Genomic DNA, 16,999 nt, shown 5'->3' with positions numbered 1-16,999 from the left:
CTGCAGTATAGATGGTCTATATTTGGAGAAACTCCAGACCAAAAGGAATGAATATTGCTTTGATCCCATAAGCTGAAACCAAAAAATTTCTGTTTATACCTGTTCCAAGATTGCAATACATGCATTAGATACATAAATCAAACCTCCCCAAAGTGATAAACAAGCAACGAAAATTTTACCAAATATAATCTGGCATAACCAGTTAGATATTTTATTTGTCTGGTAGTTCCATAAGTATGTTAGATGTCTATACCTCACACTTTATAAGTTCTTGCAGGTAGAACTGGAGGTATTAAATAGCTATAAGACACTGTGAAGATACACTTTTTTAATGGAGTGATGCTTTGAGAATTTAATTTTTTATGTCATTAAAATACTTCATTACTTTTACACTACTTTAGGGATAAGGGAAAGAGTTGGTAGAGGGATAGAGTAGCAGGCAAGGAAAGCAGTCAAGTACATCTGCCTTCTCTCTGGCTTTCATATTGATCACAGGTGCAAAGACTGAAAAAATACTGAAAAAAATTGAAATCATGCTGTATGAAGGGATCTGAACTAAATCGGTAAGACAACAAATTATAAAGAGGTAGAGCAGCAATCTATTAAAAAAAAAAGAGTAACTGCCCTTACTCATGGGTATGATTTGATATTCTGCTTTTCAGAATATTGTCATAAAGCACAGATATGCCACCCACTCCTCGAACAAGGAAAACACTTAAAGATGGATATGATACTAGCAAGAAACAATGGCGATGGCTTAAAAGCTCCTATTCAAAAAAAAAATCAAGCACATGAAATATGAGTTGCTCCTATTCCATATGAGCCACTCTGCAAAACCCGTTCTCCCTTATTCCACAGTTATGGCCAGAGGTCTGAATGAAATGGCACCAGGTACAGAGGCATTGCATATGTGGAGTGCTTTGCCTTTTCAGCGCAGATCTCCGTGAACACCTACCAGGACACCAGGAGGAATTACTGGTGGTTTCCAGGCAGTCACTGTAGTGGCCAAAGTGCTCTTTGAGACTGTGCAAGGCAGCCCAGACATCATCCTTTCATAACTAACAGGTGAGCATGAGAAGGGGATTTTTTACCGAGATGGGCTGAGTTGATTAGATAGTTGCTGGGGAGGATTAGATGACATCAGGTGTGGCTTCAAGTCACACTTACTCTGGCCTACGGGTGGGCTGCTGCCACCCAGAGCAGTCCCGCTGCACTCCCTGACCCACAGCAACAGGCTTCCTGCCCCTCTTGTGGGCTGGATCCAGCTATTGGACCCGGGGGATGTGGTTCCATGAGCTGACCCAGTGGAAAACTATGTGGGTTTTGCTGGTTTTGGCACATTAATTTTCCATTAGCCTGCTCTGCTGCTCCATAATCAATTGATATGACTCAAAGAAAGCAGCAAGAACATGTGGCTAAGAGCAAGATGGACTGAGGCCACCCTCTCCATGGGAGCCTGCAGTTACATCGGATGAAATGTGATGTGAAACTGGTGTCTGCACTGGTGGTGGTAAGGTTGCTTCCATGAAATGCATATAGCATAGACCTAAAAGGGCTTCCAGTCTGACTCACAGCTTTGTGCTCCTGTGCTGTGTGTCTGAGGCATGCCGGGGCTCTGCATCGTTTGAACAGAGGGTCTTGGCTAGCACAAGTCCCAGAAGACATGCTTCCTGCCTTTAGCCCCTCTGCTGCTTACTTTCTTTCTCAACTGCCCAAATACTGGGACAAATCAGGGGACAGTAGTAGTCCACTTCTAATTTCTACAAGGGCTTCATTTTGTCAACACAAAGCATAGAGCGGATTACCTTTTCTTCAGGCAGTGAGACAAGGCACAGATAGGAAAAGGCAGCTCACATGGATTATGCTCTGTCAGTGTGTCCTCTGAGACAAACCTAAATATCAGCTGAGACATAGAAAAGGGACTTCCTCTGGTTACCATTTCTGATTACCACCCTTAGAGGGAACTGGTGGTGTTTAATTTTTTGGAACTATGTAAGTTCTTTTTTTTTTTGTATTATATGTTGTTACCATGACTGTTATGTCTATGAATTCTTTTTTGGTCTATAGCTCTTGTGGTCAGCCACAGAATGATTTTGATAGCCTGATGGATGCCAAAGGGAAGTATATCTGGATTTGGCTAGCTGAAGAGATCTTCAAAATCAACTTTAAGTATCAGTGCAGAGGTACATGGTGGCTTCTACAATTACTTTTGATTATCTCTCAGAGGGCTGGTGTGCGTGTGTGTCCAGAAGAGGGGATGGAAGAGAGATGGGGGTAAAGACTAAACCATTTATGTTTTGTCAGATTTGTCAGAATGAGCATTGCTGAAAAAACCCAAACCTCTCTCTCAGACCACATGGTACCAAAGTTCCTCTGTTCCTCCAGGAGAAACCTCAAGTAGGCAGGGCTGAGGAGCTTCACCCTTCACCCCTGAGCTGCAGTCCCATCTCTCCAGCAGAGACCAGCCAAAGGCAGCTTTCATAGTGTTGTCAGAGAAGCGGTTGCTAGATTTTGGAGAGGTAAGGCAGAAGGACTGCCCATTTCTTGCCCTTTTCTAGAATGACAGCTACAGACTAGGTTTAGATTTTATCTGTATTCTCTTCCTTCCATAGATAACTTCTGGTTTCTCTCAGAATCAGAATTTGGGCATGGCTTTTTGTTTTGGTTTGTGTCCATTTCTTGTTTGGTTTGTTGAAATCTTGCTCCTTACAGCATAAATATGTGGTAAAAATGCATGCTACATGAAGAAAAACTTGTCACGGAAGATGTGTTGTGCAAAACTTGAGTGAACTGAACTTCTAATTAGGAAAAATTCCTTAGACCTGTCTATCATGCAACCAGTAATAACTTCTGTTAAGAAAAACCATTCTCCTAGAGTAGAAAAGCAAAAGGCTGCTACTCAAGCTCCAAAACATTCATTTGTAATCCTAGTTCAGTGAGTATCATGCTGTTTAAAATAGAATGACTAAATGGCCTTTTTTTAAAAACAGTGCAATGAATTGTCTTTAAATTCTCCCTGAAAGACAATCACATTCAGATGTTCCTTGGCACCAATTAGTTTCAACGCAGCCATTTCAAAGGCATTTCTTCTTCAAATAGCATGGTATGTTATATAAAGTTATGTGGCTATTGGAAGGGAACTCACGCACTGCATTAATGTGAGGGTCCAGAATACTACTGGGATACTTAGCAGCAAGTGCTAAATCACAGTTCAGTGAGGTCACATAATCAAATTCCAGATTATCCCTTTTATTACATTTGACTAATAAATCTTTGGAAACTAGAGTCTGACAAGTTCATCACAGCATTTTAACTTTTCAGTGGTGCGTGTAGAATACATATACATATAGAATCTTACAAAAGCTAAAAAAAAAAAAAAAAAAAAAAGCAGCAGCAAGTCCACAATAAGAATGGAAGAAAACGTAGTCTTAATGTCAGATGCCACCCGACTGAGAAATTACACTGAAAGATGTGCCTCCATTTTTAATTTGAAACTTCTCAACTGAAGTAGAGCAGTTTAACATTTAGTACCAGTGAAGAGATTTACATATCAGATGTTTCACTGCATTATGGATGGGACAATGTTAAATATGTTTTCACTGCAGTTCCACAGGTCACTGGCATGGGCATAAGCCAAGACCATACGGTTAAGATTATTGCAACATAGCTATCGGTCATGCAGCTAGCTCTACGGTAACTGGCAGCATTTACCGCTTAGATAATACAGCTTTATTATCACAAACAAAATTAAAGAGCCCTTTCCCATATAGAGACAATCCAAGCAAAAGTCCGCACCATTCCACCAGGCTGTTAATTGAACTTTTTTCCACCAGGAATCAAAAGGAGAAGGGGGTTAAGGGAACTCACTGATATAGCAACATGGCTGAATGTAAACCTGTGCTGCGGAAGACTTACCATCATCCAGGTACATCTGGTCCAATTCCTCAGGTTCTCTCTTGATCGTTACAGGAATAGGGGCCAAATTATGATTACTTTCCTCATGCAACTCTGGTAATGACAGTGGTTGGGTTGTTGGAGACTCATTTCTGTGAACCTTCGGCAGTTGCTGCTGCTGTTGACCCATTATGGATGAGTGAGTTGGACTGCAGGACTGCAAATAGGTTGGCTCTTGGGTAACAGATGGAACTGGAGAAGAGGGACTGTTGGGATAGAGTGTTTGTTGATAACCAAGGGGACAGCTACTGCTCAGATGTTGACTCACCTGCGGCTGCAGCATGATGTGAGATGATTGCTCGGGGGAGCTTGGGTGCACAACTATAGACCTTGGCACTTCCTGTATGGTGGGGACACCTCCAGTGGGCTGCTGAAGTCCGAGGTGACTGTGGCCTGGGTTGGGGATGCACTTGTAAGGAGAGGACGAAAGGTCGTGCAGCTTGGGGCTTGCGTTGGGAGAGGGTGACATCACGGCGTTTCTCTGCTGACAGGAGGCAAAGCCAGCCACGAGGCACGAACCAGGATCAGGGGGCATCATGATCTGCTGGCTGTAGTATGGTTTAGAGAGAGGGCTTAAGCCTTGGTTCATTGGTCCACAGGTTTGAGCAGGCTCATAGTCATCTGTGGGTTCTGTTTTTATAATTGGAACTGTTAAAAGAAAAAAGTTTTAAATAAACATGAGTTGCGTATTGGTATGATCAAGTTGGCTTGTGGCTAGGATACCCTTTGCAAAACAAACATCGTCTTGAATAAGACTCTGTGTGTCTTTTGCCTAGTTCTCCCACCCTATAAAAAAAAATGAATGAGTCATCAGCACAAGAAAGTCACAGCTGGTTCTAATATTGAAAAGGACTATTTTCTTTGGACTCTCCTCCAGCACTAATGTGCTATAAAAATCTATTTGCAAATAGCTGTGCTTCAGTGGAAGCTTTGGACCCAAGGGCTCCATGGATTTGTAGTAATCAAAGCAAGAATTTTAACTTGGATATACTACTGCATTTCTACGGCTACTGATGGCCCATTTGATAAATGTCTGCACATTCGGTAAACCGGAGCATGATAAGGTAGAGATGGGGCTTTCAGAGTGCAGTGAAAGTAAATTTGCAAAGATACATGACAAACTACTGTGTACAAGAAGTTTTCAATTATGAGGGCATTTTTGAAAGAGTAGGCTTTGGTTTATTTCATTTTTACATGATTGTGTTTAAACTTACTAACCAGCCAATGGGTGTAAAATAGTCAGTAAGTTGCATCCAACTCTCAATGATTCTAAGTTGGATCCAAACTGCTAATGCCAGCTCCTAACAAATGTTAACTCAGTCTCTGACTACCAAGAAAAACTGACCCCTATTCTAGACCTCTGCTTGCTCTACCCGTTGTCCCAAGAGGCTCTAATTGAGATGTCATGCCATGTCTCTAGATACCACCAGCACATGGACAGAATGACTGTCTATGAGCACCAACTCAGTCATGACAAATGCAGAGCTGCTTTCTCAAATTAGAGAAGAGGTCTGTCCTCAAATCAGAGTGTCTTTTTCACATTGACTTTCTCTCTCGAATCAGAGAGGGGTGCCTTTGCTGCTTCTTCTACAGTAGGTGCAATGCATAGGTAGATGATACCCACTTTCTCTATCAGGAAAATTATAAATAACAGGGCCAAGCTAATCTGTAGATGTCTTTTTTCTAGCCAGATGCAACTCTAATGAATACAACAGTTGAGTATGGATCCACAGTGACATTTATCTTCTTTCCCCAAAAGAGATTCACAGGAACAGCCATTGCTTGAAGGTGCTGTTGGAAATTTACAGCGATGCCAGAGAATATCTTTCAGAATATTGGAATAACTGACCTGTTGTGGCAAAAAGTTATTAATGAAACATCTCTGCACAACTCAGCTCAGAGCACGTGCATGTTGGGTTAGTGTCTCTGACTATTTTTATTTGCATGTGTTTTACAAACACCCTTATACATTCTCCAGCCACTTACTATGTTTGTGTATGAGTCTTTTGAAGCCCTAAAAATGCACGTGTGTGCATGTGTACATATAAAACCTCTTTTAACACTCACAAATTTTGCTGCTGGTGAAGGCACTTCACTACCCTTGTTTTACAGTCCCCTAGCCTCTTGTTAACTTTGCTCCTTTTATGTTCTTTTACATACAGATGCTTGCAACACTTGTTTCAAGATTTCTAGTACCCCTAGTAAAAACATGTCTATATGTGTAACAGATGCACAGGTGCTGCTCAAGACGAATGTGCTAAGGATAACGGACTGTCATTGGATTCCTCATAATCTTATTTTCACCTGCTCGTTATTGTGCACTGGCTAGCAGGGCTACTAATGCACTTGGTTGCAGAGAAGCAGATTCCAGGTTCAATGACAGCTTTATAAAACCAATATCACACCCTTTATGAAAATGCAAGACCAAAGAAACGCACCTAGATAAACATAGCAGCTCAGATATTGTAAGAAAATACCTTTAACAAGTTCCTGAGCTAGCAAATATTCTCACATGTTTTATATTAGGTTCACTGTACTAGCACTAACCACAGCACAGCTGGAAATATGATGGTTGTTGAACACTGAATTTTCCCAATATATCACTGTTATAGAAACACCTGTGCTAAATAATTCCAAGCTCAACCACTGGCAATTCAACTCCAATAAACCCTGGAATTGTCTGACTTGTTATAACCTAGGGAAGGGTTATAGCCCCGGTGGCAGGCAGGCTGGAGGCTTTAAAGAAGGCAGCCTCCTGATCTGAGGCTGATTTTTCATTGTAGCTCTATGGCACATCTTTGCTACTTGGTTTACCAGGCACTTTTTTGTCACTTCACTTTGAATTTTTTTCTTTATAAAAGCAATTCCATGGGGTCTATTTGGAGGCCTGATTAGTGGGCATGAACAATGGGAATCTGTTTTCATATGTTGCTACACTGAAACACACCTGCCGCAACAAACACAGGATAACCAGTAAGTCCTACTCTGCACTGGGCAAAGGACTAATGGGCAGAAGGGATTCTATTCCAGACCTGTTAGTCCAAAAACTCTCCTGGAGATTGTGACAGCAACCAAGGACACTCTTGGCTGCCCATAAATTCAGAGTTCAGAGGGAAAATAGAGAATGGTGTTAATTACAGGACCAGTCAGGGTAAGTCACAATAGCTTGTTTGCTGATAGCAGGTTAGTAGCCATAAAGGGAAACAAGGAGGAGGACTTCCATTTATTTGACGTCTGTTTACATTGTCCCCTTGTATTGCTCTGAACTGATACTCCTGAGCATCAGTTCTTTCATGTAATGGGAAACAAATTGTCTTTAAATGGACAGGTTCTACCTGCACTTAGGCTTAGAGGTGTCTCAACTTATTCAACTGAATTGTCTCCATTACGTTTCTTAATGTGTTTTTTCAACACAGTATAAAAGTCTCTCCTTGCTAAGTATCATATATTTTGTATGCTAATCTCATCCCTACAGTAGGTATCACATTGAAAGACAGAAAAAATATTAATGCTGACATGGTGAAATGATTTGTATCTGACTTTTCAGTGCTTTGCCATTTGTATAGCCATTTAACACTGTGCAGAGTGAGCGTATGGATCTTACCAGGCTGGGATGGCAGGCACTCACTTCCCTTTAAAAAAGTGTAAATGTCTTCATAGGGTACCTGTTTGGAGAAGGAAGCGCTGTAGGATTTTTCTTTTTTCCCCTGAAGAGACCATTACTACTGACCCAGATCATCTAGAATCAGACCTGGAAAGCTGAGCATGTCAGCAGAAATGTAAGACCTTAACACTTCCCTTTCTGGCTAACCTCAACTTTTGTATTTTACATGAATAACTATATTACTTGACTTGTGGAGGACAGATGTAACACAAATTGCTACACTGCACCAGTTAACAGCTTATTTATGACACTCTATCCTGTATCTGCTTCTCCCCAGCCTATATAACTTCACCAAATGGAGTAACAAAGGCCAAAAATCTTTGCCAATGTCTGTATTTCCAAACTCAACTCAAATGAGCTGTGGGTCTGACCTCCTGGTCATTCTGCAAATACTCTGTGTCAAAAGTCAGTGTACATCACCTTACATCCTTTCTTTAAAAGGGCAACTGTGTACTTCCACTTTGCAAACGACTGCAGAGGGCCCAAGGCAGGAGCTGTGGGTATTTCAAGGCACACCTTCCAAAACCAATGCAGAAACAGCCTGTACCTGTTACTCACTGGCTACCCACTTACCATCACAGTATGTATTGTGTTACTCAGAAACATTAAAAAAATACTTGCATGTAATAAGGCTATCAGTTCCTTACACACCCTACCCACTGTCTCGCTGACTTTTGAGGGGCTGAGACCCTCAGCTGGGGCAAGCAGCTGCAGCTGACTTAGAGCAGCTGAGGACACAAATCTTACATGCCCACCTTCACCATTTGCTCCTAGGCAAGAACCCAGTGGTTCCTCCAGAGCAGCCAGGGCTGATCAATAGCCAGCCGTGGACTACCGTTACAGCTTACCTGTTGATTCATGCTTGATTAACTGCAAATCTTTGCAGACCTGAGCTAGAAAATGGAGTTTAATTCCCAGATACATTCCTGTGGAGGCACAGTAAGCTACATGCCGTAACACATACCCATTTCCACCATCACTCACTTGCACAAGTGAGTATTTCACACAGAGAGATGCAACGTGATGCAGAGAGGACAGTTAATTTTCTCAGGATTAACATTTAACAGAGAACAGTATTAGCCTGACTAACTTCTACCCCAAATATTTCAAATCTTAAATGGCTTGGTAAAAACCTGCCAGCTGAAAGAGACACTCCTAGTCACACAGCAGACCTGGACTGGCAATTAACTGGAAAGCCCTACAGCTGTTCAGAATCTGCAAGGACTTTTAGCAGAAAACCAACTATTTCTTAAATTCAGCAGAGCCATATCAAATGGCAACAAGCATTCTGCCTCAAAGCTGCTCCTTGGTGCTGAGAAAACACCCGGTCTCGCAGACTCTCAGCTGGCTAGAATGAAAAATTGTCACTGAATTTGCCATACACTGAGATTTGCCAACAATAAATTGCAGCAATGGAGCCAGAATTTTTGAAATTTAAACAGAAAAGATGAGGCAATTTTTACATACACTCAGACTCAAAAGTAATGTTACTTCTTTACGAGACCCTACTCTGCAGAAGGATCAGACCCTTGCCATAAAACAGGAAAAAATGAATGCAAGTTTGATTCGTATGGTGACTTTTTAAATGCTTGTTACTTCACAATGCATTAGGTCGGTCGACAGATGATTTTAAATAGTCCTCAGTTTTGAATATTAAAATATGACAGAGCTCACAGTTCTAAATTAGTCTGATAAGCAACTTAATCTGTGCTAATTGGTTTTCAGTGGTTCAACGATGCCTTCTTACACTCCGGACTCATGTCATTATGTCACCTAATTTAATACAAAGTTCTGAGAACTGCTCATTGGCAGCAGCCCTGGCTATAAATCAAAGCTTCTTACTCAGAGAGACCAGGGTTATGACATCATACTGAGGCACTGGGTGGAAGACAATGGTCCTTCTGTATGCGTCTGAATCTGGGAGAAATATTTCAGCCAGTTCTGCAAGCCCATGTTTAAATGAAAGGCCTTTCTAGCAGGTAAAAAGTTAATATATCAAACCTTGAAGAAAAATAATAAATCATGCACATTCAGTAAAGGGAGTCAGAAAGTGCTTAAATATAAATTATATGTATTTTTTGACAATTCTAACAAGTCTGTTTGCTTTTACACTTTAGCAATCCATATGGATTTTTAAACTTTTTTTTGGGTGCTATTAAAATATGTGAACTGAGAAAATATAATCATATAAATTAAACAGATGTTTATCCTGATTAACATTAAACTAACAAATTTTCATTTCCATGTAGTATTATCAATGCAGACATTTACGGCACTAGAATATATTTATTTTACCCTTAAATTTGATTGAACCTATCAAACAAAATAGCCACCTTTCACGGTGCAGACTATGATGTAGCTCCCTGGCACTGGCACACAGATTTTGGTTAGCATATGAAAATCAAAACACTACTTTTTTTCATCTTGTGCACACACTCATTTCTTCAACTTCTAGACTAAATGTCTTGTAATTGGTAAGAATTTGGGATGAGACTTTCAAAGAGAGTTGAGGAGTTAGGTGGTTAAATCTTCATTACTGAGCTGAGCTCTGAAATGCCTCTTGTGCCTTCAAAATCCTCCCATCAGTCAGTTTTGAGCCAGGCAGCACACCTTCTTCACCACGAACCAGACATTCTTTCAGAATACGCTGTGCAGGTCATCCCAGCTCCTGCCACTGCTCTGCAGCTGGCTGACTGGACACACGGTTAGGGATGTGGACACGGGATGTGGACACACCTCCATATACAGCTTAGCCACTCTGGATTCATGCAAAGACAAAATCCTGGCCGCTGCAGCAGCATCGGCTGGGTCCAGCAGGCTTGAGTGGAGTGAGGACCTCACCCCTCGTTCTGACTCTGGAGCAGCCTGGTGTTGGGAACAGGCAATGGGCTGGCTGCCTGCGGAAACTATAATCCCCCTGTCTTTTAACGCCAGAGCAGCAGTGGCCGAGCAAAACTTTCTGAAATGCCCTGCCAACCTACCTGCAGTGGTGGCAATCTCAGTGACAACGGATGGGCACTCAGCCCCAGGGATCTCCTCAGACAGTCACTACAGGGGACTTTGCAGATGCTGTCCATGAACTGGATATTTTTCCCTAGGCACCAATTCAACCAAAACATTTTTTAAAGGTCAAGCTACTATCAAGCCTTTGCTTTTTAGTTAATAAAACCAGAGCACAGTGACTCAGAAACAAAGGGAGCCTCCCGCTATCAAGAAGCTGTAGGCAGCACACATGTGCCATTGCAGCTTTTATCTACACAAGTGTCTGAACTCACTCACCCTCTCTGGCTTGTACGCTGCTACTGGTACTGCTTGTCGGGAGGGCTACCTCTAACACATGCCTGCCTGCCCTCTTTGGGTTTACGTGTATATATTTTTATGGGATCAGATGAATATGTACAGTTTTATACAAGAATAGCCTCCAGGTAGATAGAAGCCTTGCGCATACATCTCAGCCTATAATCTCGGACAGTGCCATTATCTGATTAGAAAGTGCTTTCCAGCTAACTCATTTACTAAATGCTTTTCAACAGCTGTTAAACTATTAGGTTATTCAACGCATATTTATGAGACAGAAGATTATATATGGTAGCTTGGTGCCTACACCGTTAAATCGGGTGGGGATGAGTGGAAGGTAGGTGGAGGGCATTTGGGCTGTGTTAGTACAGAAGATAAGCATTAGCTTGCTTTCAAAAGAAAAGGGGAAAATTCTTAAAAGGCACAATTAATTTTCTATCATAACACCTTATTATATCCTACAATGTTGAAAAGGATAAATCAAGTCCTGTGGTATGCCTGCTTGGGCTGCTCTACTGCTGCTCCCATGGTGCAGCACCCAGCTCCACCACTGCCTTGAGCTGGAGGTGTAACTGTGCACAACACCCGGGCTGCACTGGCCGAGGCCTTCTATGCCATTTCTGTCAGATGTGAAAATTCACTGGGGTGAGTTCTTTTTTGACGATGTGGCACAACATTACACCTCCAATGGTGACATTACTCCTGCTCTCCCAACAAGGGAAGGAGAATAGGAAAGCAGGGGCTGTGGGCAGGGGTCCTGGAAGGCAGCAGCATGGGGGCAGCCCAACGCTCCTCATCCCTGGCAGTCCTACGGGAAGCTCTGAAGGGATGGGCTGGCAGGAGGGCATCCTCACTGCGCCAGTCTACCCCCAGATCTGCCCTTTCTGGAGAGGGGTTTGGACCTGGCTGACCTCAGCCATCTTGGCTCTGACATGGTCTTTTTTCTTCAGAGATGGATGCAGTCCCTTGCACAGCCAGCAAAACACATCCTTGCCCATGCATTTCACCTCCAGCAGCCACGACCACCACATCCTCTTTAGGATCATTCACTGGGCTAGATTAATTATGGTGATCAGCCACTTGAGGAGAACAAAAATAAGCATCTCCTGTAATCCAGCCCATGTAATTCTAAACCCCGTTCTCCCTCACACGAGTTTTACCTTTTGGCTTTTAAGCTAATTGGAAGATCCTAAAGCCCCACGCTTGCTAACATATGCATATGAAATCACTGGGAAGTAAGGGAGGGAGTCCTCGGAATGCTTATGCAGAGAGGTTTGGTGACCCAAACTACTGTCTGGTTTTTGTCATCTGAAGGGCAATATTTGAAAAGGAAGGTACTGCCAAAAGCCAACTTTATGCACTGGAAGTTAACTATTGTGGGTGATCACTGCTGCTGCAATGGAGCCTGCTGCTCAGACGCAGCCAGTGGCTTCTATATAGCGCTCGTCCACCCAGTGTGTCGCAGGGACATCACACAGGTAATGCTCCTCCTTGGCCTTCCAGATGAAGATGGAGTATGGCACAGTGAGGCAGGGTTTTGCCTCTGAAGATCAAGATGACTGCATCTGCAGGTCAGATGTGGCTGGCTAGGCTCTGGCCAACATGGGATGTCACCTGGAGGAAGTGTGGGCAGCTCTGCTGGGGACCCAGCAACTGGCAGCAAAAGCCCCTGAGGGCATAATGTTGATGAGTGCAATGCATGTCTCCTCTGCTCAGTCGCAGACCTCGCACGGCTGCTGAAAGGGAGCCAAGGGGCTAATGTGCCCAGCAATGATGGATTTTGTGATCCTTTGAGAGGATCCTTTAAGAGTCCTGGAAACAGGACTCCGACAAAATCTCGCCTGCTTTTTGGTACTCTTTTAGATGTCAAAAGTAACAATCAGCCACCTAGCAGCCAAAATGAAATAAATTCTAACAGCCCATGGTGTAAAAATGAGCAACTGTGATTCATATTTTCACCTACAATAAAAAAATCACCCAGGGGCCAACCTTCCCCCCATCCCCCCTATTGACCTGCCCTGATCTGCGCAGGCTTTGCGGCAGCCTGGCTGCTCCTTGGGCTGGATGGAAACACTTCCAGTGGGTCCAAGGCTTCAGGCCTGGCTCAGCCACGCTCAGTCCCCTCGCACACGGCCCTTGGAGCATGGCACTGACCTAATGTAGTCCTGGGTGTAACACACTCCTATTGACTTCCATGCCCCTTCCTCCGGCTCCCCAGTCTGGCTGCAAGGCACCACCGAGGTGCTGCCTGCCGTGGCACTGTCACAGTCATACTGCACATGCCGCAGGTTAGGATCCTTTCACAACCCAGGCACTGAATTTGGCCCTGCTTCCTCAACCGCCCCCACCATTTTGCAGACATGGCTAGGCTAATAATTTTGCCAGCCTCGAGCATGAAAATTCAACAAATACCCAAGAGGTGAGAGGTATCGGGAGATGATCAGCAAAAGCTGTGTTCTGTGTCACATTAAAGCAGCAATGCTTTGCATCCTCATTTTATTGTTTCCTGCTAAGGCGGCTGATGTCGCCTTTTTACTTAGAAAGTGAGCTGTGGGTGGAAGAGCCGAGGTGAAACAGAGGCACGGCTGCTCAGTGCAATCACTAGAAAACTGCTGACTGTACTCATCTGTAGGGCAGGCAGGAGATAAGTTTAGAGCAGAGGCAGGAAGTTAGGAGGCTGCTGACAGAAATGCGCAGTGGGCACCGCTAACCCTTTTCAGTAGCACACCAAGAGCTTCACTTTCATAGAAACAGAATCACAGAATGGTTTGGGTTGGAAGGGGCCTTAAAGATCATCTAGTTCCAACCCCCCCACCATGGGCAGGGACACCTTCCACTAGACCAGGCTGCACAAAGCCCCATCCAGCCTGGCCTTGAACACTTCCAGGGATGGGGCAGCCATAGCTTCTCTGGGTAACCTGTGCCAGTGCCTCACCACCCTCACAGTGAAGAATCTCTTCCTTATATCTAATCTAAATCTACCCTCTTTCAGTTTAAAGCCATTACCCCTTGTCCTATCACTACACGCCCTTGTAAAAGGTCCCCAGTTCAGGTACTGGAAAGCTGCTATAAGGTCTCCCTGGAGCCTTCTCTTCTCCAGGCTGAACAACCCCAACACTCAAGCCTGTCTTCATAGGAGAGGTGCTCCAGCCCTCAGATCATCTTCATGCCCTCCTCTGGACTTGCTCCAACAGGTCCATGTCCTTCTTATGCTGGGGCCTCAGAGTTGGACACAGTATGCCAGGTGGGGGCTCAGGAGAGCAGAGCAGAAGGGGAGAATCACCTCCCTCAACCTTCTGACCAGGCTTCTTTTGTTGCAGTCCAGGATACCGTTGGCTTTCTGGGCTGCAAGCGCACATTGCTGGGTCATGTTAGGCTTCTTGTCAACCAGCACTCCCAAGTCTCTCTCCTCAGGGCTGTTCTCAATCCATTCTCTGCCCAGCCTATATCTGTGTTTGGGACTGGCCTGACCCATGTGCAGGACCTTGCACTTGGTCTTGTTGAACTTCATGAGGTTCGCACAGGACCACCTTTTGCGCTGCCAGGCTGTAAACAATACTAAGGCACATCTAGTCACCACAGGCAGGCTCTTAGCACAGCTCTGTACCCTCAGGTTCAAAGGACCTCCATCCTCACCAAGTCACTTGTCTACATGGCCAGGTTTTCAGAGGAGCTCAGCACTCTGGGGGCTTGTGCAGGTGCCCACAGGGAGGCAAAGAAACTGCAGAAAAGCTGGCTCTACAAATGAAGGCTGTGCACTTGGAAATATGGCCATATGGGTGGTGAAAGGTGTCTCAAAATAAAAGTTGCCCAGCATATCAACAGCATTTTAATAAATACTAGTAGTAGTGAAACAATTTTTTAATAATGCTTTGACAATTAAGAAGCCTGACAGAAACAGAAACCGGAAATACTTTATCATCAACTCTTTGCAAAAGCATACTTTTCATTCCAGTAAACGAAACACATCAACTTTCCTTTTTCCATCTTATTAAATATTTCCTAGACAAACTAGCCTGTCTTTGCTTAGTCAAATATCACTACTTGTCTAAACAAAATTCAAAGAAAAACTCTATGTTCACCATTCTTGATATCAATATTCAGTAGATAACAAAATCATAGAGAGCATTTGCTCCTATCTGCAAAAAATAAGTTCTTGAACACGTTTCCTCTATTTTGATGTACCTACTTAAAAGAAATCTGAATAAACAGAGATCTAACCCTTATCATCCAGTGTGTTGTGTAAAGTCTTCTGAGCTGGAGAACTTCAGCTTTCTTAGCAGATGAAAGCACAGGATTTGGAACCACAGCATACATGTCTGATTGCCTGTGTGCTTCTTCAGCCTCTCCAGATTAGTTTATATCTTATATGCTACTGCTTATGTCTAGTGATTTCAGAAGACTATTCCTCCTGTTTGAAATGTATATATGGGCCAACGGTATAATAAATTCATAGAAGCAAAATGATACGCAGATATAAACAGAAATGAAACCCAAGCGTTTTTCTAGAGGGTAGGGTTCACAAATGCAGGGTTCACCAATGGTTTTCCAAAATGTACTGCTGCACATAACGGCGCTGCAGAGCACGCCTGCACAGAGATGCTGCGGTGGAGGGTCTTTAGAAGCTGAATATCCAAGCGTCTGTTCATTGTGCTTTGCTCCGGGTCCTGACTGCAGTGTTCGGACCTGCGCCTTCCTCCCCACATTCTGATGGGATGTGGAAATGCAAAATGTACTTACCACATGAGCTGCGCGAATTCACCTGTGCCAGAATGGTACAGAAACTACTTATATTTCTGTGCCAGGCATGTCTGGGGAGGAGTCTCAAGAGCCTACAGCCGCCTGCAAGCTCCAGGACAAAACTGATATGCAATTGCTCAGCGATGCATAATATTGAAGCAATACTAAAAAAAATGACATTACAGTCATTTCTGTACAATATAGGCTAATACAGGATTCAGGGATTGCTCAAATTCAGCAGAACAGTAAATCAAAATTTCAATTAAAAGTGGATTACGAGTACTTAGGTTTACAGTCTGTCCCAAGCCGAAGACTTAAGCAAGCCTGGTTTCCAGATCTTGGCTGTCATTTGTGAAGCCTTTACTTTCTGTTTTGCTTTGTTATTTAAACTTTTCACTTACAGAGCAGTTAAGATTTTCATTTTTCAGCACTTTTTTTTCTTTCTGAGGCAGGAACTTGTCTTCATCAGGTAAGTCCCTGCTCTGCAAAACACTTGAGCTAACACAGAGGAAAAGTACAATCCTGCCATATCTCCGCAGCACGGGAGAAGCCTTATGGTGGCGAAACCGTAACACTCTGCTGGAGAGGGCAGCTTGTGCTGGCTGCATGTCACAGAGCTGTACTCCATGGAGATGCTATAGGACCATCCACTGGAGATGGGATGAGTGAGGCCACGTGTCCCTGGATCCACTGGCTGTTTTCCCCTAGGGAACGAGGACAAACAGGAGCTACAGGAAAAAAAAAAACCTATTGCTCTGCGGTCAGGGGGTGGGAACTGCACAGCGAGCCTATGGCTCTCCTGCTGGTTGCACCATCTGTGCGTGCCCACACCCACCCCAAGAGCATGGCTGGCAGGCTCACACAATATTTAGGCTTTAGTACATACATAGTATTTTGTTTTGGCACAGTCCTGCTGAGCTGTAATATACATGTCTAATGTGTGTCATGCTGCTTTTAAAGGATCCCTCATGCAGAAATACCTGCAAAACTATGGTAGGCACTGAGGTGATAGCATTTTGACTAGTCCTAAAACACAGAAGAAGCAGCTTACAGGATACCATCTGATTTGTGTAAAACCACATCTTACACTGATGACCACTCTAATATTTGTTTGTCAAAACCCTACACCTTCTATATTTGTGGGATTTGTGTAAACAAGAGACAAACTGTTACCTGGACTGAAACAGTGCTATCTCCTTTACATTTTTTTTTATACTGATCACACAGTGGTTGTTGACTCAACTGTTTTTTAATTCATGAGCTAAACTTTGGTACTCCACAATATCTTGAAACATTAAAAGAATGTTGTGACTGATATGAAATAAAGAACATCCTAAAATGACT

At 43.4% G+C, this 16,999-nt stretch overlaps 1 protein-coding gene across 6 annotated transcripts in view; it reads right to left on the bottom strand.

Moving 5' to 3' along the window:
- NFATC1 (nuclear factor of activated T cells 1) overlaps positions 1-16,999 on the bottom strand; it is a 117,787-nt gene that overhangs the window by 29,058 nt on the left and 71,730 nt on the right. For 2 of the 6 annotated variants that reach the window (XM_064443731.1, XM_064443732.1), the window contains exon 9: positions 3,916-4,602. In XM_064443731.1, coding sequence (XP_064299801.1) covers positions 3,916-4,602 — 687 coding nt within the window. Of the gene's footprint in view, positions 1-3,915; positions 4,603-14,809; positions 16,384-16,999 lie in introns of those variants that run through there. The other 4 variants (XM_064443733.1, XM_064443734.1, XM_064443735.1 and 1 more) reach the window with 4 other exon arrangements.

Source organism: Phalacrocorax carbo, chromosome 2, assembly GCF_963921805.1.
Source record: "Phalacrocorax carbo chromosome 2, bPhaCar2.1, whole genome shotgun sequence".
Taxonomy (NCBI): domain Eukaryota; kingdom Metazoa; phylum Chordata; class Aves; order Suliformes; family Phalacrocoracidae; genus Phalacrocorax; species Phalacrocorax carbo.
This window is presented reverse-complemented; position numbering and strand designations above follow the sequence as displayed.